This window comes from Oryctolagus cuniculus, chromosome 6 (genome assembly GCF_964237555.1).
Source record: "Oryctolagus cuniculus chromosome 6, mOryCun1.1, whole genome shotgun sequence".
NCBI lineage: Eukaryota > Metazoa > Chordata > Mammalia > Lagomorpha > Leporidae > Oryctolagus > Oryctolagus cuniculus.
In genome coordinates this window covers 20,750,739-20,775,155 of record NC_091437.1, presented here as the reverse complement: position 1 = coordinate 20,775,155, position 24,417 = coordinate 20,750,739, and the positions used below count along the sequence as shown (strand labels likewise).

The window sequence follows — 24,417 nt, the reverse complement described above, 5'->3', positions numbered from 1 at the left end:
AGTGTAATTGTAGGACAGCCAGGGTGAGGGAAAAGCAGATGGAAGTGGAGAAGAAGGAGGAGCAAACAGAAGGTGGAGTGTTTGCAAGCTGGCCTCTCGGTGCAGAGAGGTGCCAGGTGTCCAGCCTTGCAGGATCACGCTCTGCCATCGCTGTGGAAACTCCATGCCCCAGAGCGATGTATCGTGGGCAGCCCAAGGAGAGGGTGTGTATGCTGGCCGCCTCTGTCTGCTGTGTTTCACTCGCCATGGTTACCCACTGGAGGAGTTAAACCCGTCCCCCACCCACTCCTTACTTTGACCGGCCACTGGAGAGGCCAGGGAGGTGCTTCCTGGGAGTCCAGAAGTAGTGGGAGGAGCCAGGGCTGCAGCAGGCATGAGCTTGCACAATCTCCTCACTGGGTTGAGGCGGGCAGGGTCCAGGAAAGAGATGAGAGCAAGAGAATTCCAGGTGGAGCATCAGACCCGTGCCCCATGTTACTGATTGTGTCCTCCTGATGAGCCAGTCTACCCGGGTGTGGGGAGCAACTCGGACTAGACTAAGTTACTGGAATTAAGACTTATTCTATGCATCTGCTCTCCCACAATATGGCGCTGGGAGAGGAGGAAACAGCTTCTACACAGCTGCCTCCAGTTCGACCAGTAACCTGCAGGAGCTGATCCTGCTCCTGATTGGAGGAGAGCAGCGTACTCGGCGTGTGGGTAGCAGAGTTGGGATTGGTGGAAGAGGACTATAAAGGAGGAGAGAGACAACATGCACCAGGAACATCTAAGGGGAACACCTGAGGAACACCTGAGCAGCCCCCGAGAAGCCCCCGAGAGAGCCAGCCGGCGGTGTGCCGCTCCCCCGCGGAAGTGGGGAAAGTGGCAGGGGGAACCGCCCTTCCACGGAGGTGGAAGGATCGGTAGCCAACCCGGGAAGAACCAGCAGCAAACCCGGGGAGGGCCGAGCAGACAAAAGAACAGCGCAGGGTCCTGTGTCGTTCCTCCGCAAAGAGGGGGAGCGACATAATGGTGCTCGGATAGGAAACCTAGGCAGGGTTTAGTGTCGTTCCTCCACGAAGAGGGGGAGCGACACCCGGGCTGCCACAGTCCTGCTAAGACCGTGACAGTGGCTGTTGGGTGTTGATTTTAACAGCATTCTGTGCTGCCTCATGTCATCACAGAAGCAGGAGACTGTAGTTTGGTGGTACCTGAGTGGGGAAGTGGAGATCCCCGTGTTTAAGTGGTGGCTAAAGAACACGTAAAGCTAGATCCAGACACACGTCTGGGTTCCAGTAGCTTCTTGGTGACGTAGTTGGTGAAAAAAGGAAATCCAGAATGGTGAGGCAAGGCTGAAGAGGGCAGCAAAGCCAGGTCACACGAGACTCCAAGGGGCCCCTTGGCCTACGGAGTTCAGACTTGATCCTGATGGCAGCAGAGCACCCAAAGGGGAGCCCCTCACAACCACACGGGTTTGTAAAGTGGGGCTGGCAGGGAGGCTGGGGGAGACGTGGAAAAGGCAGTGTGGCTAGGGAGCAGCATGGCTGTAGAGGACTGGGGTTGGGGGTGCCGCCCACCAGGCATCAGATAAGGAAGAGAGGGAGCCTTCCATCCTTCCCTGGAGTGCAGTAGCGGCAGCCTGTCTCTGTGCTCTGGTGGCGTGGCCTGCTGGGGCCTCTGCACTTCTCCTAGATTGAACGCACAGGACCTGTTAGCTCTACTCTCATGGAGTTGGTCACAGCACTGGCACTCAGGGCCAGGAGTCCTGTTCTGGATTTGCACCCCTCCCCAGTCCCCCAAAAGCAGACAGCCTCTTGTTCATTGCCAAGGGAGACCTGTTTGTTCTTGGCGAACCCATGTTCTGTCTCTAAGCTGTTTAAATGCATTGTTAAACTCAGCCTGCTGCATTTGGGCTGCAGAGGGAGCTTGGCAGAGGGTCCTGCCTGATGAGGTAAGGGGAGAAGCTAAGGACGCCCGCTGGTTTGCAGCTGGAAACATCTTTTCGCAGCCATCTGGCCAGGTTGTCACTGTCCTTTCCAAAGAGCAGGCTTGGTGGGACCTCTGCTTGTATGTGTTGGAGTTGCCCTGTGCTTAGAAGCAGGGCTGGCCGCCTGGTGGGTGAATCACTGTCGCAAGGGTGTTGGCAGGCTTTGCAGGTCCTCCCCCTGGGGGTCCTGACTCTGGAATCCACTTGAGAAGGGTGCTTTGTTTCAGTTACATTTTAAGCATGTTATAAACTATTTTTAAGAACTGCTGTAGAATTCCTCATGGAAAGATTAGGAAAACAAGCTTAAAAAGAAAAATAAAATTACTTCACCAAGCTGCAAGTAGATGTGTGCCTATCTTGCACACATATATATGAGTACATATGTATACATACATGAATTTTCTTTGCAAAAGTGAAATCAGAGTACATTTTGTTTGGGGTCTGCTTTTGTCCCTTAACGGCATGTTTTGGTTGCTTTGAAACGATATATGAGTGTGTTTCCACAAGTTTGTGGAAAGAAGAATTAAAAGTTTATTTTGGTACAGAGGACTTTTGAAATCCGTGTGTAGTTTTCTCATCGTATGTATTTATTTTCCTTGAACTTTTTGAAGAGATTTTGTCCAGGTGCTGTTCTGTGGTTCTTACAACAGTTCACTGTCTGGAAGAAGTGTAACTGTTTCAGTTTCCAGGTTTGAACAAGTCTGTGAAGAAACCCTTCTTTGTTGGGGGCCTGATGCATTGTTTAGGACTCTGGGGATGTAGCTGAGATAACACAGAATTCAGGTTTTCTGCTCAAGCTTGATGCTGCTTTGTGTTTCAGGAAAACCGTTGCTCTCCAGGCCCATTCTGCTGGGATTGGGAGGGATCCTGGGAGGGCTTTTGGCAGCACTGGACACCTTGGTGGGGGCCCTGGGCAGCAGGGCAGCCCTTTCCCCCTAGCTATTCTGTCCTAAGTGAACCCTGGGTGTAGGTATGAGATGGGATGGAATTGGCCTTTCCCATGTCCCTCTTGACTAACTTGTCCCTAATTAGATGATCTTTTGTGCAAAGCCTTTTGTATTCCAGGGCTGGGGATCAGGAGAAATGGTGTGGGGCTCCAAGGTGCTGTGCCGGAGATGGCAGTGAGGATGGAGCAGTCTGGAAGTGGCTTGGGGGGCCCCTGCTCTTTGGGCTGCAGTGGTTGTCACCCTCTCTCCTGCCAGAGCAGGCCTCTGCAGCTCTTGTTAAGTTATTTCCCAAAACCCATCTGCGATTCTTTGGGGCTCTGCCTGCAGCTGGGATTTGTGGATGGACTCTGTCTAAGCCAGACGGCACATTCCAGAGAAACGACAGCTGGTATTCATGTAATGAAGAAACCTGGCTGTTTTCTCCTGAATGCTGTAAGGTGTGACCGTGATTGGAAAGGAGTGGAGGGGCTTCTCCTCCTCTGTACTGATTAGCTGATCTCTGAGGAAGTGTGCAGCCACAGCTGGTGACACCCCCAGGAGACGTGCTGGGGCCCCAACCAATGCTCCAGCCATGCCAACTTTGCAAGCAGTGTCTGCTCCCTGACTGTCCATGGGTTCTGTGTTTCTCCTGTACCCTCCCTACACACGTACAGAAGGTGCTCTGCTAAGTCAAGCCTGTTGACAGGTGGGGAACGGACGCTTACCCCCTTGCTGAAAGGGACTGTGGAGGCACGACGAAGGCCCCTCCAGCACCGTGGAGAAGACAGTGTGGTGAGGCCCGAGGGCAGGCCTCTGGCTGGAGCCAGGAGGGCCTGGGCTAAGCCTCAGAGCTACCCCAGGCCTACTGGCCTTCTTGCAGTGATTGTCTTTCCTCTGCTATCCTGGGTCCATAATCGTCTCCTTAGCTCAACATTTTCTACCCTGCAGCAGGTCTGGCTTGTAAGATAATTGTCCCATGTCCCCGATCCCAAAAATGCCTAGCCTGTGACGGGCGTGCACTAGCTCTGCAGTCTTTGGCAGGGGTGTGCACACGTGGCACCTTGGCACCCTTCATTTACTCTCCCATCTTAGTGGAGGAGGAGCCTGTTTGAGGGTGACCTTGTGGTTGGCTGCTTCTGAGCCCATCCTGGCGGCTTGGGGTTTCTTCTGACGGGGTGAGAGGAGGAGCAGTGGGAGTGACCCTGTGTCCAGTGGACCATGGCAGAATGAATTCGGTGAATGGGCATTCATTAGTAACTCAGACTTGGAATTTCTGTCAGAGGAGGCTGATGTTTTTGGGAAGCTCTTGTATATCCTTCATTTTCCTTGTTTTCTCCGAGTAAATTTCCACTCGAGCACTCGAGTGGGCCTTAGCTGGGTGGAGCAGGAAGGGGCAGGGCTTACAGAGCTGGGGCTCAGATGAGTACTGGTCCTCCGGCACGTTCCGGTCTGCATAGCTGAGTTGGGAGACGAGGTCTGAAGCTCCTGTTGTGTACTTAGGTCCACTGCCAGCAGGGCCTGCCCCAGGTTGTGTCTGCTGCCTCAGAGCTGGGTCTGGAGATGTCTGGGTTCTTGAGAAGGCAGCAGCTGGCCTCTCCCCCATAGCAGCAGCCTTGCCTGAGGTTTTGTCCTTGTGCGGCTGATTCATTTTTATGTCCCGAGTGCCTAGCTCGGTGCCTGGCCCCTGTGGTTCTTCAGTAAATACTTGTGAACACATGGTGTCTGGCCAGCGAGGACAGTGCCTGCGGAGAGGCCTCACAGCAGGAAGAGTAGTGTCTGTCCAGGTGTGGTGTCCCAACTGCTCTCTCCTTGGCAGGTGCAGACTGGCAGGGGTCAGTTTTATTCCTCTTCTTGCTGACTATCTCCTGTACACCTTAGCTGGGGTTGTGTTTCCCAGAGAATGTCATGTCAAGTTCTCTTTCCATCCACAGCTTCTCATGCGTTATCCCCCCTCCTGTGGGCAGGGACTGGGTCCGTAGCACCTGGCACATATGTCAGGAGGTAAGAGAGGAACAGAGAAGCAGTCTGGAAATGAGAAGGAATGGCCAGAGTTTACAGCCTTGTGTTCTTGCCCAAATAGCTGTCATAGCTTCTGTATGCCAGGCCAGGATTGCTGTATGGATGTGTGTGTGTGTGTGTGTGTGTATGTGTGTGCCAGGCCAGGATTGCTGTATGGATGTGTGTGTGTGTGTGTGTGCGTGCCATGTGATCCGTGATGCTGTTTTTCACTATGTAAATCTAATAAATATCACTGAATGCCCTGCAGATACTGCCTCAGTGACCATGAAACCCTGGGTGTCCACGTTGCTGATGGCCTGGTTTGCTGCCCTGAGCTGTGCATGGGCTGAATTCTTCACCTCTATTGGTATGTGCCGAGAAGTTTTCATCTGCCTGAGCAGCCCTCGGCTCAAATGCCGGCGCTGGCCCTGCCTGACAGGTTTCTCACTGAGGGGGGGTTGGTGTCACCCACTGCTTGTGACCAAAGCTTCTAGAGCTGCTGTTCACGTTCCCCGCAACCCCCTCCCCCCACCCACCCTGGACAGCACCTTAGCTCCGGTTAACTTGGGTGTCCTAGGAGCTAACCGCCTAAGTTGGGCCCTCCTGCCTGGCTTGTGCAGGCTTCAGTTGGTCTCTCTGGTCTCTGACCATTTAACCTGACCTAGAGTTTCTGAGTGCACTCTCCCACCCTCCCCTCTCCCTCACCTGAAGTTTCAGAGATGCTAGCGTGTGCATGCCCAGTGACAAGCCAGCCGGCTCACGGTGGGAGAATGAGATTGGGAGTTTCTAGCTGAGTAGCTGCTAGTGCATTTATTCCCATATCCTGTCTGCCTCTCTCTGAAGGCTGGAGCCAGGACCCTGTGAGTGCCTAGGCACCCTTTAACTCAACGTTCCCATGATCCCCAGAGAGCTGAATGTCCTTGGCCCAGGGAACTCGCATCTGTGAGGGTGTTCTGTGCTCCAAGGAAGGGAGCTGTACATCTCCCATGCACATCTCATCAGCACTGCTTCTCTCCCCTGCAGGGCACATGACCGACCTGATCTATGCTGAGAAAGACCTGGTGCACGCACTGAAGGAGTACATCCTTGCGGAGGAGGCCAAACTCTCTAAGATCAAGAGGTACCGCTCGCCCGAGTCCCCACGCCCACCCTCAGTCAGCCCCTCTCCTCCCAGGGCCCCATCCAGGGTGTCTTTAAGGGAATCCCTTGAGAAGGGATGTGATGCAGTCCTGGAGGTTATTTGTGACAGAACTCCGGAGGAGCTAAACATACAGGCTAAGGGTCACATTTTTTTCTCACTTTCTAAGACCCTTTTTTTTTTTTTTGAAACTGACATTGGGATTCCTGGCTCTGTCTAGATTAAAGGGCCAGAAAGAAGTATCTGCAGGGAGCGTCTGTATTTATTTTTTACTACTTCTTGATGAGAAGGGTTCTGGATCTCCCTAGGGAAGTTTCTGCGGATCAGGACCGGGTGGATTGGAATGTTAATCCTCCTCTTCCTCTGTTCCATAGCTGGGCAAGCAAGATGGAAGCCCTTACCAGCAAGTCAGCTGCTGACCCCGAGGGCTACCTTGCCCATCCTGTGAACGCCTACAAACTGGTTAAGCGACTGAACTCAGACTGGCCTGCGCTGGAAGACCTTGTGCTGCAAGACCCAGCCACAGGTGAGGGATAGTGAGCAGGTGTTCAGGGGAGCCTGTTTGTTTGCAGGCTTGTGCCTGGGCAGCTATGTCTGAGCCTGCCTTGAGGATGTGTGTGTCGGGGGTGAGGGCAGGTAGAGTATGTGACCATGGACCCGTCAGGCCGCCGCTCTCCCCCTTCTCTGTGAAGACCTGGCAATTGCCTGTCCTTGTTTTTTCATGTTTGAAAATAATTGGTTTTCATAGTGTTTTTATTTCCCGCCTCTATTAGGTAATACCATTTTTTTCTACTTATATTTTAGTAATATATACTGTTACAGAAAATTTGGAAAACACAAAAGCAGTCAACTCAGAAAAGTAAAATTCTTTTTTTTTTAAAGATTTATTTATTTGAAAGTCAGAGAGAGAAGGAGAGGCAGAGAGAGAAAGAGAGGTCTTCCATCTGCTGGTTCACTCTGCAGTTGTCGGCATCGGCTGGAGCTGTGCCAGTCAAAGCCAGGAGCTTCTTTCGGATCTCCCACGCAAGTTCATGGGCCCAAGGACTTGGGCTGTCTTCCATTGCTTTCCCAGGCCACAGCAGAGAACTGGATTGGAAGTGGAGCAGCTGTACTTGAACCGGCGCCCATATGGGCCACCAGCACTGCAGGCGGCAGCTTTACTTGCTACGCCACAAATCTGGCCCCGAAAAGTATAATTCTTAATCTAATTGCCTATTGATAAGTGCTGTTATGATTGTAGTCTTTCTACATGTGCATATACACTTAAAAAAGGAACTATGCATATATACTAGGGGATGCAAACGTAACTGCTTTGAGGGACAAATGAATTAACAAAAATGAGTCTTTTGGGCTTGGTGATGGGGCCACAGCAAGCTGGGAGCCTACGCATCATCAGAATTCATTTGTGTTTGTATCTTTCACAAATAAACATGACATAAGCATATATTCGCATCCTGAATTTCCCAGCTTCTCCATCTGCCGTTAAATGTTCTTCAGCCACGTGACTTCACTGTTGTAGTCTCATATACTGATATCCTGTAAAGGTGCTCAAACCACTGGATATGGGATTGTTTCCAAGTTAGCAGTCTTTTACATGCTTCTTTGTGACTACCTCTGATAATATTTTAGGCTAAATTCCTAGTAGTGGTTCTTACTGGTCAGAGTGATTTTTTTTAAAGTTTTTAGCTGTGTTCGGTGCTTTACTGTGATGGGACTTTCTGCACTGTAACACTTTCCTCTTTTCCACACAAAGAGAGGTCAGCGTGGGCCCAGAGGTGGGCCTGCCTGACTCCCAGCCCTGGGCTCAGTCCCCTGGACTCACGGCCTCCCCTCCCGAGCAGGGAGTGCTCATGAACTTCAGACGAGCTGTCTCTCTGGCTGAGAGGATTCGGCCCATTCGGCCAGACTGGGCTGGGCTTGGCTGGGGACAGGGAGGCCTCCAGGGAGGGATTGGTGAGCTCAGCCGTCCTGGAGCTGTGCCCAGTGAGCTCACTGCCTCCAGAAACCGCGGCTGCCTTTCCCAGACCCCCGCCGCCCAGCCTGGGCCTGTGGCTCAGAACACGCTGTCCTGCTGTGCTGCCGAAGACTCTGCCTGCTCAGTCGGCCTCCGCTCTCTGATCTTGTTCTCCCCAGACCCCTCCCCCACTGCCAACATCTGGTTTGCTGGGGGAAGCCTTAGAATTATCTGGAAGGAGATAGGCCAGGCCTGGAGAGCGATTGGTTGTTTTCAACTCTGCGTTCTTGCCCCTGAAGTGAGAGAGCGTGCTGACAGTGCAGCGTGGCTTTTTCTAGGTGCATGTTTTCTTTCTCCTGGATTCTAAACTCTTTAGAGTCTCTCCCTGCTGCTGTAAGGAAGACAAGATTGCAGCTTCTTGGTCCCTGGGTCCCCAGGCTTGGCTAGAAGCGAGTGTTTGAGCCCAAATTTGTGAGAGTAGGTAGCAGTGGCTGCTGCCGCTCTTGGAGAGAGACTGAAAAGGAATGGCCTTGGAGTTCCTTTTCCAGCTCTTAGCTGGTGCGCAGAACCAAAGGGCCTGAATCAGCATGGCAGGGCCTGGCTCTCACTTGAATTCTGGGATTGTAGGAGGTGCATCTCTTGTGGCTAGGGCTTGAAGTCCAAGAAAAGGCTCCTGGGGGTCTTTGTGTGGTCAGGGACTTGCCCAGGCCCTGGGCTGTGGTCTTGAGGTGAGAGTAGCCTACAGAGCAGAAAAAGGTCCTGTGAGGTCTTTCAGGGGACCATGCCAGGCTGGTGCAGGCCCCCGCCCTGTACTTGGCTGGACCGTATGGGTCAAGTCAGTAGTCTGTGGAATAAGGGTAGTACCACATCCTCCAGGACTGTCATCGTCACCTCTCTCTATGATAAGGACTTGTGGTCAGTGGACAGTGGGCAGCAGGGTCTTGGGACTGCCTTTGTCCCTGGAGTCTTTAACCTGAGAAGCATCAGCAGATTCCAAGGTTTTTCCATGGGATTCATGAACATGAAACAACAGTTGGCGGGTCCTCCCTGAGTGGTCCTGTGCTCCTCGCAGATGGCCTCTCTGTCCTCTTTGTCTCTGTCTCTATGAGGTCCAGCTGAGTGCTGTGCAGCCAAGACCCCTAGACTCCCAGATGTTAACCAGTGTGGGGGACCATTTCTGTCCATTTCCAAATGAGCAGCACAGGTAGTAGTCCAGTGAGGGGTAGGAAAGGAGAAATCCCCATGGCTGGAGCCGTCATGGAGGACTTCCTGGCAGAAGGGACAAAAGCCTTTGAGGGAAGGGGCTGGGAGATTTGATAGCCAGAAGTCTGGCAGTGGCTGCTGTCTGGTCCCAGGCTGAACTGTGCTCTTGAATTAAGGGTCACGTCTCGGTCCTGCTCTGTTCCGAAGGTTTCATTGCCAACCTCTCAATGCAGCGGCACTTCTTTCCCACTGATGAGGATGAGGCTGGGGCCGCCAAGGCCCTGATGAGACTTCAGGACACCTACAAGCTGGACCCAGCCACGATTTCCAGAGGGGAGCTTCCAGGTAACCCACCTGCAGGTTTTGCCTGCCCTGTGTGTGTCCCTGTGGTGGCTGCATGGGTTTGAACATGACCAACTGTGGTCTCTCCCTTTGGGTGGTCACTTCTAGTGGTGATCTTCTCTTGGTCCCCAGTTGGTACCAGTGTCCAGCTCCCACGGCTGCCTCCCTTGTGCCTTAGCTGAGGCCCTTGCCTTTGGTGACTCAAGAAAGCCGAGGCTGCTGCTCAGGAACTCCCCACCCCCACCTGCCAGCCTCTGCCCCCAGAGCAACACAAGGATCCACACCCAGACCTGCGTCCAGTCCCACCTCTCCTTCTTTCTGTCTTAGGCTGGTCTCTGGCTCACTGCCCCTGTTCTCTGTCCCCTCAGTTAATCTCTGCTCCAGCTCACACCCAAGCTCCTTCCCACTCCTGCCTTCGTCTGGGTCCCAGGCTCTGATGAGTCTCTGCTGCTGATTCATCTCTTCCCCCTGCTGCTGGGGCTGCTGGATGGAGTGATCCCCACCCTTTCCCCACTGACCTACTGCCCATGTATTCCTGAATCAGTGATGTCTGGCCTTTTCCCCATCCGGCCTTGTGAGTTCACCCGCGGCCCTGGGTTGGTAAAGCAACAGACAGGTTTCAGCCGTAATGTTCTTGAACTTTTCAGCAACTCACAGCACGTTGGCTTGTCCTGTTCTGCCTGGTATTCTCTCCTCCTTTGGTCTCTCTCTGCTGTTTCTCTTTTGGGTTGTCTGGTTGTTTGATCAGCTGATGTCTCTCTATTTTAAAACTGGCCCCTTTCCCACTGACTGCCCCAGTGTTGGTGTTTAGAAGAAGGTGTCTTGAGCTTGGGGGTGCTGTTCAAGAACAGTAAACCCCGAGATTCAGTAAGCCATTGCTAGGAGCTTAGAAGCCACCTTACCTGCAGGAGACACTGCAGGGGACTCAGGGTGGTGAAATAAAGAGGCACCGTTACTGGCTAGTCAAGCTTTGGGGTCTTAATGTAGAGGAATTGGAGCCAGCTTCTTCTTGCCTCAGTCAGGTCTTGGACCAAGCCTGGCCATGAGTCCAGAGAGAGAATGTAGCCTAGGGCACCTTGCAAGATGTGTTTAGCCCATGGCTGTGAGATGCGTAAATGGGGGCCGCACCCTAGCACTGACCTTTCACACTCAGTTAACACACCATGTGTGTCCTGGCTAGGGATGAGGGGCAGAAGGGAGTCGCTCTCCAGGGCTCAGCTTGCCTCATAATTCTCCCTAGCACCTTCCCCAGGTGAGTCCAGCTGTTTACATCACTTGGGTATTGCCTGTCTGGATCACGTGCAGATCTGTGTTTCCTGTCCATGCTTGTCTCCTGAGCTTCCGAGCAGTGCAGACAAATGCATGTGATGCGTCTCTGTGTGGATGTTCCTTGGATTCCTAAACTTCATGTGTCCCAAACTGAAGTCCTCATCCTTCTTTGAACTGTTCACTTTCCTCCCCGCAAACCCATTGCCTCAGCCAAAAGCAGCATCACCCACCTGTAGCCTAAGCCAGAGTCCCAAGGCCTGCGGATTCTGCCGCCTGAATGTCTTCTGTGTTTGTCCCCTGACCCCAGCCTCTCATCCACTGCCTTCTCACTGAACATTAAGTCTGAGTTGTTTCCTGCCTCTCACTGCTCCCTAAGACTGCCTCCATGTGGCCTTCAGCACATGTCTGCTTGCATGGGTCCTCGTTGCAGTGGGTAACTTTTGAGCAAACCCGAACTCCTCCCATGTGTAGTCTTTATCCTCAGTGTCTCAGCTTGACTCCTTTGTTGGTCCCACATCAGCTGGGCTGCTCCTTGTGTCTGCTTGCCCCTCAGCACTCAGCTGCCACTTGCCAGGGAGTAGATATGCGCGTTGGCTTCTGCAGAGGGTGCTGCATTCTTCCATTCTTGGCATCCGTGAGCTATGTCGATGATAGCTGCTGGCCTTTAGTGTCCTGGAGTCGCAGGTCATCTCATTGAATTCTTGGCATGAGTTCTTTAAATCTGATGGCATTATCTCCACTTACAGGTAAGGAGACTGCGTTGCCTGTCCGTAGTCACTCAGCTGGTGAGCCCATAGCAAGGCCCCAGACAGACACAGCTTCGCCCAGCTCCAGAGCCGCGGCTCACTCCTTTGTCTCCATCAGTGCATCTTGCATCTGCTGAGCCAGAGGAGATCTGGGGAGGCCCAGAATATGGGAGGGGATCCTCATGTACTCCCCCGGTTCCTGGCTGTCTGTGTCTTTCTCTCCAACTTCCCTTTCTGTGTTATTGATTTCTGAGCTTCCAGGGCAAGCAGACCCTGGTCTTGGCACCAGCTAACTCGCTGTGGCAGTGGTTTGGGCAGAGGCCCAGCTTGGGTATCAGACAGGAGCAGTCCTTGGTCGGCAGCTCTTTCCTGTCAGCCCTGCCCAGATGCTCTCCAGGGGATCTTCTTGTTATTTTCTGAGGAACATCCACATAGTCCTTGCTGACTTGAACCTGCCCTGAGCCCTGCATCTCCCTGTAGCTGCTGTTTCTCATTGGTGAATGACTGTCTTCGTGGTCACTTTCAAGTGCTCAGCCCTTAGCAGATGACCTATGGCCATAACACCTGCAGAGCTGGTGCTCACCAAGATAGATCCTGCTGCCCAAGTGGCAAAGCTGGCAGTGCAGCTTCAGCTCTTGGCCTCACTGTGTGTCACACTGCCACTTCCCCACCACCTGATTCCTTCTCAGGACTGTTGACTAGCTGTGCCCTGGGGCTCTGGGCTCTGCTACCTTCCCCCTTCAGGTTCTGTCTGCAGGTAACTATCTCAGGCTTTTGCTGCTGCCTACTCCTGTTTCTTATATTCGGCTAATGGTTCTGTCCTCCAGACTCTCATGGCCAGCTGCCCTGCAGGAGTCTCCTTTGTGCCTCACACTCCCCTCAGTGCTTCTTACTGGTTGCTCTCTTCCTGGATTCCCCATAAAGAGGCCCCTTTCCGCTTGGGAAGAGGTGGAGAAGCGCATTCTGAGGCTAGGAGATGGCCTGGGGCAAGGCCATCCTGTCTGCTCACTGTATCAGTATCTAATAGCCCTGCAGGGGTTCTACTTGGCCGCTGCCTCCTTTCCAGGGGCCCAGGCTTTTCCTTGAAGGGGGAATTTCCTTCCCCAACCCAGAGGCTCTGGAGCCTGACCATCAGCTTCTGCTGCTGCCGCAGGAACTAAGTACCAGGCAACGCTGAGTGTGGACGACTGCTTCGGGATGGGCCGCTCGGCCTACAATGAAGGGGACTACTATCACACGGTGCTGTGGATGGAGCAGGTGCTGAAGCAGCTCGATGCTGGCGAGGAGGGCACCACGACCAAATCTCAGGTGCTGGACTACCTCAGCTATGCCGTCTTCCAGTTGGGTGACCTGCATCGTGCCCTGGAGCTCACCCGCCGCCTGCTCTCACTTGGTAAGGAGATTCTAGGGGAAGGCAGAATGGAGATGGGGTGCTGGGCGAGGAACTGGACTCTGCTGGCCCAATTAGCTGATCCTGCTCCTGGAATTGAGTCTGTTTGGCCGGTCAGCAGGCCAGTGACTAATGCCGTACTGCTCAGCCCTGATACAGCTGCCAGCTAGCTCCTTAACCACCTTCATCCTGCAGTTAGCCCCTGCCTTCTCAGGCTTGTGGCACCTTTGGCTCTGCGTGTTTCCTTTTTAAATAAGGTGCCCAGGGCTGTGGTGCTTTTGTCACCATGCAGGGTGGGACCTTCACTGCATCAGGAATAGCTCGAGAGATGAGCCGTGCTTTTACAGTGAACCATCAGAGGCCAGAGGTCTGGCAGTCAGACTTTCCATGGCGTTGGTGCTTTGTGTGTCCTGCGATATACTGAAGTAGCCACAAACAGTATGGCTTAAAGACCCACGTGCTCTACCTCTCTCTCTCTCTTTAAAGATTTATTTATTTTAGAGGCAGCGTTACAGACAGAAGGAGAGATACACAGAGAGAGAGAGAGAGCTCTTCTTTCCACTGGTTCACTCTCCAAATGAACACAACAGCAACACAAGGAGTCAGGAGATTCTTCTGGGTCTCCTACATGGGTGCAGGGGCCCAAGGACTTGGGCCATCTTCTGCTGCTTTCCCAGGCCATTAGCAGGGAGCTGGAGCTGGATTGGAAGTGGAGCAGTTGGGACTTGAACTGGTGCCATATATGATGCTGGTACCACAGGTGGAGGCTTAACCTACTATGCCACAGTGCCAGTCCCCCACCTTTTACTGATACCTGGGGACACAGTCATCTGAGATTTCACACCCAGCAAAGGCTTTCTTAGGCTGCTGCATTTCATGAGGCTCTGAGTTTGATGTCAGCTAACATGGTGTCCTTCAGGGCTGATGTGGAAAGAGAGCTGTGTGACTTCTCTAAGAGCCTTGGACAGGCAATCAGGGCATCTGGATTGATTCTTACTCTGAATAGTCTTAACTTAAGTCATTTAACATCTTCTGACCCCACTTTCCTTACCTGAGGAGTGGCACAGAAATCCTGTCACACCATACCTGCTTCTTGGGTTGGTATTGATAGGTTGCTTAGACAGAGCTGTGGATTTTCATGTTTTTGTTTTGTTTTGTTTTAATATTTATTTATTTGAAAGGCAAGGTGACAGGGAGAGAGGGTGAAGAAGAGAGAGAAATCTTCCATCTTCTGGTTCAATCCCCAAATGACCAAAACAGCTGGGGCTCGGCCAGGCCAAACCCAGGAGCTGGGAATTCCATCTGAATTCATCTCCAATCTGGGTAACATAGGACCCAAGCATTTGGGTCATTATCTGCTGCCTTCCCAGCTGCATTACCAAGGAATTGGGTTTGAAGTGGAATAGCTGGGATACAAACCAGTGCTTCATTCGATCTGGCTAAAAAGCCCATGAGAGCATTTCAGTCATGGAAAGCCAAGACACTGTGGCAAAAAATGACCTACATGGCCGGTGCCGCGGCTCACTAGGCTAATCCTCCGCCTTGCAGCGCCGGCACACCGGGTTCTAGTCCCGGTCGGGGCGCCAGATTCTGTCCCGGTTGCCCCTCTTCCAGGCCAGCTGTCTGCTGTGGCCAGGGAGTGCAGTGGAGGATGGCCCAGGTGCTTGGGCCCTGCACTCCATGGGAGACCAGGAAAAGCACCTGGCTCCTGGCTCCTGCCATCGGATCAGCGCGGTGCGCCGGCCGCAGCGCGCCGGCCGTGGCGGCCATTGGAGGGTGAACCAACGGCAAAGGAAGACCTTTCTCTCTGTCTCTCTCTCTCTCACTGTCCACTCTGCCTGTCAAAAAAAAAAAAAAAAATGACCTACATGAAGGATCTCTGTGAGTGAGATCCTGGTGGAAAGAAGGGGCCTTCAAAGAAGGAGGTACTTTTCTCTGAAGGGAGGTGAGAACTTCTACTTTGCTTATGGCCCTGTCTAAATACTGATGGAGTTTGTCAACTCAAAAGGCTGCCATAGCCTTGGCAGCTCATGACAAGAGCCCTGATGATCACTGACATCATAAATAAGAGTGTCAATTGTTAAATTAACAATAGGAGTTACTAGGCACTTGCTCCCCATGTAGGACCTCTGTCCTTAATGAGCTGTACTATGAGAATTAATGGTAAAACTTGGTTCAAACAGTACTTTATACTTTGTGTGTCTTTGTGGGTCAAACTGTTGAAATCTTAGTATAGAGTTAGTCTTCTGTATATAAAGATAATTAACAATGAATCTTAACGAAGCTTTCCAAAAAAAAAAAAACCAATTCACTATTGAAAGTGGTAGATCAAACCACTGTGCCAACTCCAGCTGTATGTGCTGTTCTTGCTGGTATCTCATCCTGCCTTCCACGCACCCTGCTGTTTCCAGTGCACATTGTAGTCACTAGTAATGGCTGTACTCTGGCAAACAGCTGTAAATGGCACAGCCAGTCTTCAGGAGAATGCAGAACTCTACTGCTTCCCTGGTCCTGGGGCCTTGGGAAGGATGCCTCTTGGTGGTGGGATAAATTCCCTTGTGGATGATGCTCCTCCTTCGTTTCTGACCAGGGTGGGGAGAGCCTCTGCTGGTTTTAGGCTCTGACCGGTACAGCCTGGTCAGGTGCCACAGAAGGCAGAGCGCCGCGTGCAAGTGAGCTGCTGGAGAGAAAACGCTTATAGGGTAATTCCTCTAAATGACCTAACAGATGTTTGTGGTTTCCTTTTCCTTCTTGTTCTTTGCTTTTTCTAGATCCAAGCCATGAGCGAGCTGGAGGGAATCTGCACTACTTTGAGCGGTTGTTGGAGGAACAAAGAGGAAAGTCGTTATTGAATCAGACAGAAGCTGTGGCAGTGACCCAGGAAGGCATCTACGAGAGGCCTGTGGACTACCTGCCCGAGAGGGATGTGTATGAGAGCCTGTGTCGTGGGGAGGGCGTCAAACTGGTGAGATGTGTGTGGGCCCTGGGTGCCCAGGCTTGGACCTGGCTCTGGCTGTGGGGAGGCAGGTTTGGGGAGGACATACCTCTCTCTGCAGGTACTCTTCTTCTCAGTATCTGCTGAGGCCTAGCGTGTGGGTGTTCTCAGCATTATGGGACAGGAGACTGTCTCCTCTAAAGCCCCAGACAGTGTTTTTTTTGTTTTGTTTTGTTTTTTTGTTTTTTTGTTTTTTTTAACAGGCAGAGTGGACAGTGAGAGAGAGAGACAGAGAGAAAGGTCTTCCTTTGCCGTTGGTTCACCCTCCAATGGCCGCTGTGGCCAGCGCGCTGAGGCCGGCGCACCGCGCTGATCCGATGGCAGGAGCCAGGAGCCACGTGCTTCTCCTGGTCTCCCATGGGGTGCAGGGCCCAAGCACTTGGGCCATCCTCCACTGCACTCCCTGGCCATAGCAGAGGGCTGGCCTGGAAGAGGGGCAACCGGGACAGAATCCGGCGCCCTGACCGGGACTAGAACCCGGTGTGCCGGCACCGCAAGGCGGAGGATTAGCCTAGTGAGCCGCGGCGCCGCCCCCAGACAGTGTTTTGATCCTCAGTTCTGACTGAGTTCCCTCCCCACCCCACTGTGGCCAGCCTTTGCTTGATTGATGATTGTGAAGAGGGAAGTGGTTGAGTGGAAAGTTTGTCTCTTTGGTAAAGCCATGGCGTGTGCTGGGGCTTGGTGCCCAGCCAGCCTTCGAGAGCCTGGAATCCCAGCGCTTATCCATGGAAGCTCGGGGTGCGTCAGGCGCTCGCCTGCCATGTCTGCTAGCCCCCACGAGCTCTTCCGCCTGGCCCAGCCCTTCAGACCCACTCAAATCTCTGTGCTGGGGGCGTGCGGGAGCAGCTGCTGGCTGTGAGGGACAGGGCTGGGGCTGAGTGTCGGGATTTACCACACTCATGGGCCACTACTCTGTGTTCCCCAGACCCCCCGGAGACAGAAGAGGCTTTTCTGCAGGTACCACGATGGCAATGGGGCGCCGCAGCTGCTCATCGCGCCCTTCAAGGAGGAGGACGAGTGGGACAGCCCGCACATCGTCAGGTACTACGACGTCATGTCCGATGAGGAGATCGAGAGGATCAAGGAGATTGCGAAACCCAAGGTAGGTGTCTCCGCGTCTCCTCCTTGGGGCACTGCAGCCTGGGCCCTCTCCCTCATCCCTGGTGCCAAGGGGCAGTATATTTGCTTTACACTGTGGCCTTTCTCAGCATCCAGCGTCCTTGAGTGGTCTGTATAGTATTATCACCTGCAAATAAGTAAGATGTTGCTGTCTCCTTCTTAATACTTCCGAGGGCCTTTGTTTTTATTCTTTTTGAACTGCCCAAAACTTGTAGAGCACTGTCAGAGTATGCATCCTTGTCTGTTCCTGAACTTCCCGAAAATTCCCCTGGCATTGGGTGCCCAGTGTGCACTTGGTTGTTGGTTATGCATCATAGTGTAAAATTACTCTTCTATTTCTAGTTCCTCAAAGCTTTGCTCCCATTTGATGTCTTTCAAAGAGGACTTCGAGCAGAATTGTGGGCGAGAGGGCTGGGTGAGATGAGACCTGGTGTTGGATCCATGCTGGCTCCTGTATCTCGCCTTGGAACAGACTTGACTTGCAGGTCTAGAGCATCTAGGGCTCCGAGTCCATTGTTGGCACCACTGATGTGGCTGAGAGGGGCTAGCCAGTAGTGTGGAGATGAGGACTGGGACCCCCCCTTTCCACTGCCTGGGTCAGCTCCAAAGTCGTCCAGGAAGGAAATGTGTTCCCTTGTCCCCAGACGAGGGAGGCACAGTTGTGGCAGCATCTTCTGAGAGATTCCTCACCTGTGTTTCAGACTCGCAGACCGAGAACGTCCGTGTGTGTGTGTCAGTGTGAGTGGCTGGGTAGGGGAAGGAACACTGGGAAAACTTGCCTTTGAACAGAAGCTGTGTGTGAGCCAAGCATGTTGGCCATCATAAGCTGACCTCTTCTTTCCGGAGGCCATGAGGGACAGATGCCATTTAGGCTTTGAAGTGGGGCCAATGAGCTTAACTTGGCCTGTGGGGAATGCTGGGCAGCTGGCCTGCGTTCAAAATAGCCCTATGTGTCCCCTCTGGGCAGAGCACAGCCATTCAGAGCTTCTTTGTGGGCGCCAGGCCAACACTGGGCCTCAGACACTTGTGCAGAGTCTGGCCATTCAGCAGGCGTCGTGGGGTGGGAGATGGGGACAGACTGGAATGAGCTGGAGCTCAGGGAGGGCCCATAGATACGAGCTCAGGGAAGCTGTCTGTCCTGGGTGTGCTGGCTGTCTTAGAAGACAGGCAATAGCAGTGCAGTGTCCAGGTGGGTCTCTTTCACCCTCTGAGCACCTCTGGTCCGTCTTCTCTCCATCCCTTCTGCACTCCCTGTCCCAGGCCACCATCACCCCTTGCCCAGCCTCCTTCCCACTCAGCCGCACAGTCAGCTTTCCGGATGTGTTCACAGTCGTCCATTATACATTCAGGCTGTGAGTTCCCTCCCCTGGTTGCAGCCTTCCCCTTTGCTCAGTGGTCCCAAGATTGCCTCCAGACCCTTCTCAGCCTTGTCTCTTACCTCTTCCCAAAGCCACTAACTCACAGTCAGCACACACCTGTTTTCTTCCCTGCACCTCTGCCTTACTGCTCCTTACCTGTTGCTGTGTTGCTCCCCGACTTGGTCAATCCTTGCTTACCTGTCAGATCTCAGAAGATGATCCCCTCCTCTAGGAAGCCATTCTTAACCTTTGACTGAGCCTCCACAGGACATGGAGCTCACCCATGCTGTGCTGCAGTTACCTGCCTGGTTTTCTGCCTTCCCCACTGGACAGAGCTGTATAAGTGCAGGGGCCATATCAGTCAACACTCAGGCTCATAGTAGGCACTCAGGCTCATGGTAGGCACTCATCAGGTATTTCCTGAAGTTGAAGGGAAGTGAGAGTACACACCTACCTGAGGCCTTTAGGATGGCCCACAGCTGAAGCACATGAACCCTTGCCTTGGAGGCTGGGCCTGAGCAGCAGGTCCCTCCTGGGACTGTCATTAAGCTTGTTTTTGGAGATGGAGTTGAGGATGTGTGCAGATCCATGTATGGGTGGTAGCCTGTGTATGTGGGAGCAGGGGTGACTGGCTTCCAGGTAACAGCTCACTTATTTCTTCTTATTTTTTAAAGATTTATTTTATTTATTTGAAAGACACAGTTATAGAGAGAGGTAGAGACAGAGAGAGAGAGAGATCTTCCATCTGCTGGTTCACTCCCCATATGGCCGCAATGGCCAGAGCTGTGCCAATCCAAAGCCAGGAGCCAGCAACTTTTTCCAGATCTCCCACATGAGTGTAGGGGCCCAAGGTTTTGGGCCATCCTCTGCTGCTTTCCTGGGCACATTAGCAGGGAGCTGGATTGGAAGTGGACCAGCCAGGATTCAATCTGATGCCTATATGGGATGTGAGCACTGCTGGCCGGGGCTTTAACCCACTGTGCTGCAGTTCACTTGCTTCACTTGTCCAGTCCTCTCCTGGTTTTATTACCTGACTTTATGAGGTGGCCAAGAGAGTGAAGCTATGCCTCTGTGTTTACTTCCCACAGCAGTGAGAGCCAGTGTGAGGAGTTGCGGGGGAGACATTTGGATAGGTTTTTTAGCAGAGGAGTTGGGAGGAGGTTCAGCTGATGTGAGACTTCTCCAAGTCAAGAGAACAAGAGGTTGAGGGCCAGGGCTGGTGGCACCATCTGAGTATAGTTGGTACAGCCAGCCAGGCTGCATTCAGAGACAGTTGTGTGGGCCTGGCAGCTACATAGACAGAGCACACTCTGAAGGCATAATTCTGCAAGTGGCACACACTGGGTCTGAGGAAAGGCAGGGGCCAAGATCTGATACCAGAGTGGGAATGTATAGCCCTTGTATAGCCCTTGGATGCCAACCTGGCCTGCAGGATCACAGGGCCTTGGCTAGAACCACTGCCTGCAGAGCCTGGCATGGCTGGCACATCTTGGGAAAACACTCCAGGTGAAAAAAGATAAATTTTGCTTTTTCTTTCTATATCCCAGCTTGCGCGAGCCACTGTTCGTGATCCCAAGACAGGTGTGCTCACTGTGGCCAGCTATAGAGTTTCCAAAAGGTAAGTGCAGACAGCGGTGTAGGTGGGTGGTCGCTCAGTCCCCGGCCTTAGCCTCTCCAGTGCCCACCCCAGGGAGGTGGCATGGCTTCTGCTGCCTGCCAGCCCCTCCTTCCTATCTTGTAACTTTCACCCTGTGTGCCCTTTAAATTGTCCTTGACTGGGGAGGGTGCGCAGGACCTCGTCTCAGCTCAGTGTCCCCATTTTCTTTCTTCTTTTCCTTTCTTTTGGCTCAGCTCTTGGCTGGAGGAGGATGATGACCCTGTTGTGGCCCGAATAAATCGCCGGATGCAGCACATCACAGGGTTGACAGTGAAGACTGCAGAACTGCTGCAGGTACAGCCGGCCCCTGGGACCCTAGGAACTGGGAAGGGGGAATTTTGGTCTAGATGGTCTCCTGAGGTGTCCAGGACTGGGCTTAGGGAGGCTTGCCTAATAAACTGACTTCAGAAACAGGTCTCAAGTTGGGAAACTAGAATTAATCATGCTCACCAGTATTCAGCAGTGAGTGTCCAGCAAACTTTGGCTGAGCATCCGCTGTGTGTCCTGTCAAGCTGGGAGCTGGGGATTGGTGGTAGGCATGGCTGACTCTTTCATGTTATCTGCACCCAGAAGCTCTCACTCTGAATTATTCCAGGGCCACTTTTACACTTGGTCTTAGCTAAAAGGCCGAGAAGTGATCCAGGGCCACTTTTAAAAGAGCTAAAAATATCTTTAGAGGGTATGGTTCTGTGTCACTGTCAAATGCAGCTGGAGATACACTGTTCAGCGATATGCTGCTGGGACAAGTGAGGCACTTGGACCCCGTCGCTGTGAAGGTGGAATGTTCTTGTCAAAATCCCTGGCTTCCTGTCTTTATTTCAAAGGTGACTGAGAACAAACGGCACAGGTTTGGTGTAAACATTCTTACTGATGTGTCCTCTCGGGTCTTGAGTTCAAATTAGCACTGGCTGTGCTTCCTTCTGAACATCAGGACTTTGGGGTTCTGTGGTAGATGACCCGACGTACTCTCAGCAAAGTTTTACCAGTGTCTCCTGGATCTCTCTGTGTATTTAAGGATAACAACCTTTTGAGTTGGCCTTTGGGTCTCATCAGCCATGCATCTTGTTAGAATATTGCTGGAAGATCATTTGGAAAAAATTCTTTGAACTTTTACCTCTATGCATCCAAACAAATCAGCCAGCACTCAGTATTTTTTCTGCAGCTGCATCGGCTGTTGGAAAACCAGTCTTGAAGATCATCATTATGGATTTGTGTGGTGTCTACCAGAGTTTTCAAAAACATGGCTGATTACCTTGGAAAGGTCTTGTGAAGATTTTATATAATTTTTTTTGGCTCAACTCAGTGCTGCTTAGTTTCTAAGTAAGTTCTGTAGACAAGCATATGGACAGAAAACTTCTGCTGCATCTCCCACTTGCTTTGTCTACAGGAACCAGCATTCCACAAATCATAGGAGCCTTGATGTACCTGTTGGCATTATCTTGGTTCATGTCTTCTTGGAGCAAGGCTTTTTTTTTTAAAGCCATTTGTCATGACTTCTTCTTTGTCAGAGCCTGTATTCAGGGGTGTCATGACCTGAACAAGGACAATAGTCTGTTTAATTGGTTGATTCCATAGCCTGGCCCACTGGGCTGAGTTGACAGGATGTGTGCCTTGGTTGCTTTCCTGGCTTACCTAGCTAGCTTTCTGTACCTGTCGTGGACTCTACCATGGGAGACAGCAGCTTCATCTTGTCTGGCCTCTCATGTTACAGCTCAGTTGACTGGGGTCTGAATGCTAGAACTCTCAGTGGAGGGGCTCGTATGGTCAAGGCTGTTCTGCAGGATCCAGACCATGGCTGCCTAGGGGTTGAGATACCATTTTCATTTGCACTCTTTTCTCTGGAAGCCATCTTGACATGTCCTTTGGCAGCTAGCAGTGTTGAAAGCTTTGATCTGCATGGTCTGGAGGCCAGGACCCTGGACTTCAGCACTCCAAGCACACTGCTCGTAGTGGGACGAATGCCTTGATACCAGCAGCAGCCATCCCAGCAGGCCCCCTTTGGGGATGCTGCAGGTTCCTGAAACCAGGAGCTGTGCTGTGCTGCCTGTCAACACTCAGATGCAGTTGATGTGTTTGCTGTGGGCCATCTGGGGATAAAAGGGGCATTGAGGCCTTCTGGTGAATTTGGATGAAAGCCTGTGTGATAAAGGGCTGTTAATTGTCCAGCATTCTCAAATGCTCCATGATATCCCAGCATCACCAAAAGAAAAAAAGTCATTTCTAGCCCTTTACAAGTTTCTTTTTCCTTCAAGATGGCAGTAGCATCATAAATACCCAAGTCTTTCAGACAACTGATAACTACTTTTGTAGCAGCAACAAGTCTAGAGATTGAAATGAATGCCTCCTCATAGGAATCCAGAAGACATAAAGTAAGATTTATTTATTTGAAAGGCAGAGTGACAGAGAGAGAGAGAGAGCGAGAGTGAGAGAGAGAGAGAAATAGAGAGCGATCTTCCATCCTCTGGTTCACTTGCCAAATGTCTGCAACAGCCACGGTTGGGCCTGGCCAAAGCCAGGAGCCAGGAACTCCATCTGAGTCTCCTGCATAGGTGACGGGGGCCCAGGTATTTGGGCCATCTCCCATTGCTTTTCCAGGAGCATTGACAGGAGCTAGATCAAAGTGGAGTTGCTGATTTGAACTTGCACTCCAATCTGGGATGCTGGCATCACAAGCAGATGGTGTATTTATAATACCATCTGAAATACCACTTTGCCAACTGCTCTAGTACTGCCCTCCTGAGATACATCTGCAGCTGTAAACAGGGCCACCTGCTGAACAGTCCTCCTGGTACTGTTGACAGGATTTCTGGGCATTTTTGGTACAGGAACCTTGAAAGCCAGAGCAGTATGTTATGGCATATTTTCACCACTGATTCTTCATTGCAAGGTTTATTTGTATAGACACTGAGAATCATGCTTTCAAATTCTGCACCTCATCACATCTGGCAAACATTGTGCTCCAACAGGAGGATTTCCTGCCTCATAAAGCTCCCCCTACTTTTCTCTCCCCCCAATCCAGAGGTCTCTATAGTTGCCAAGTTTGCAGCATCATTTGTCTGACTCTTGGAGTCCCTAACAGTGGATATACAAAAAATGCCAACTTTGTGAGAATTAGTGCCTGAGGCCCAAAGGTTTTGGAGGTTTCAGTAAGACATCGGTAATGCCACTCCATCAGTTTCTATATTAGATTCCGTGCTTCATCTGGAACCTTGTCTTTCATTCCCTCTGCTGAGTTAGGCTGTGACATTGTGCTGATAAGCTGTTCATAGAGGCTTTTACAGTTTCTGATCCGATTAATGATGCCTCAGTAACTACTGATCGCTCAGGTCTGTACTTCAGGTTTAGGCTCAGGCTTGGAGTACTGAGATCATGCGGCAGTTCTTGGCTGTCTGGCAGCTGGCTGCCCACGTCCTGCAGCTTCACTTGGATGGAGCAATGCTGTGTGTCGTGGGTCACTGGCAGGGCTGGGATGTGTGTGCCCCACTCATTCTGTTTCAGAACAGTGGTGGGGACAGTGGCAGAGGTGGTAGGAGCAGTACCAGTTACTGAGTGGCTCCAAACCAGTGTCTAAAAAAACACAAAAATGAACAAACTTCTTGGTCTTGAGTTTGTTGTTGGCTTTCCTCTCGATCACTTTCCCGTTTTCCCCCAAACCTCTAAGGCCCAGGCCAGGGCTGAACTCAGAAACGGCTCACTCTGCTGCCGTGCAAGTGTCATCAAAAGAGCGATAGCTTCTCCGCAGTGCCCGACTGCAGGTCCACCATCTTGTTCTGTTTGGGAAACCCCATCTGTGCCACAGCCTTCCTCTTGGACACTGCCGTAGACAAGCTTGAAACGTTTGCTTTACCTGTGCCGGTACAGCTACCTGCACCTTAGAAAGGCTGCTGTTGGAGGCTCTGGTTGCTTTCTGGCCCTGGGAGATGGTATCTCTGGACACGTTGGCTGCTCCAAGATGGACTGTGTTGCTGACAAGATTCTTGCTGTTATTTCCCACCAGGTTGCAAATTACGGGATGGGAGGACAGTATGAGCCACACTTTGACTTCTCCAGGGTAAGACTCAAATCACAGGTGCTAGGCTGGAGCTCCTAGGAGTACCTCCACTTCCACATCTGCATCCCTCACCTGGGGCAAGTCTTTGATATTGATGAAACCAAGTCTGGAACCATGGGCCTGCGGAACCCAGTGGAACTGGCTGTTTCTCTTGCCCTAACCCTGCCTGCTCTGCCTTGATTCTAAAGCAAAGGCTCTTAATAGATCATTGTGAAGATCATTTCTACCCTCTCTGTTTCCCACGCCCCCAATTCCCCAGCCAGAGTTTGCTTTGCAGCCTTGGCCCACGCCTCTGGCTGTTATGG

The 24,417-nt window shown here is 52.0% G+C and overlaps 1 protein-coding gene across 8 annotated transcripts in view; it reads left to right on the top strand.

Moving 5' to 3' along the window:
* P4HA2 (prolyl 4-hydroxylase subunit alpha 2) overlaps positions 1–24,417 on the top strand; it is a 34,252-nt gene that overhangs the window by 4,977 nt on the left and 4,858 nt on the right. For 6 of the 8 annotated variants that reach the window (XM_002710197.5, XM_070076084.1, XM_008254990.4 and 3 more), the window contains 10 exons: positions 5,159–5,257; positions 5,914–6,010; positions 6,403–6,554; positions 9,393–9,530; positions 12,696–12,935; positions 15,704–15,897; positions 16,853–17,029; positions 19,952–20,022; positions 20,256–20,355; positions 24,059–24,112. In XM_002710197.5, coding sequence (XP_002710243.2) covers positions 5,176–5,257; positions 5,914–6,010; positions 6,403–6,554; positions 9,393–9,530; positions 12,696–12,935; positions 15,704–15,897; positions 16,853–17,029; positions 19,952–20,022; positions 20,256–20,355; positions 24,059–24,112 — 1,305 coding nt within the window. In that variant the 5' untranslated portion in view covers positions 5,159–5,175. Of the gene's footprint in view, positions 1–5,158; positions 5,258–5,913; positions 6,011–6,402; positions 6,555–9,392; positions 9,531–12,695; positions 12,936–15,703; positions 15,898–16,852; positions 17,030–19,951; positions 20,023–20,255; positions 20,356–24,058; positions 24,113–24,417 lie in introns of those variants that run through there. The other 2 variants (XM_070076087.1, XM_017341034.3) reach the window with 1 other exon arrangement.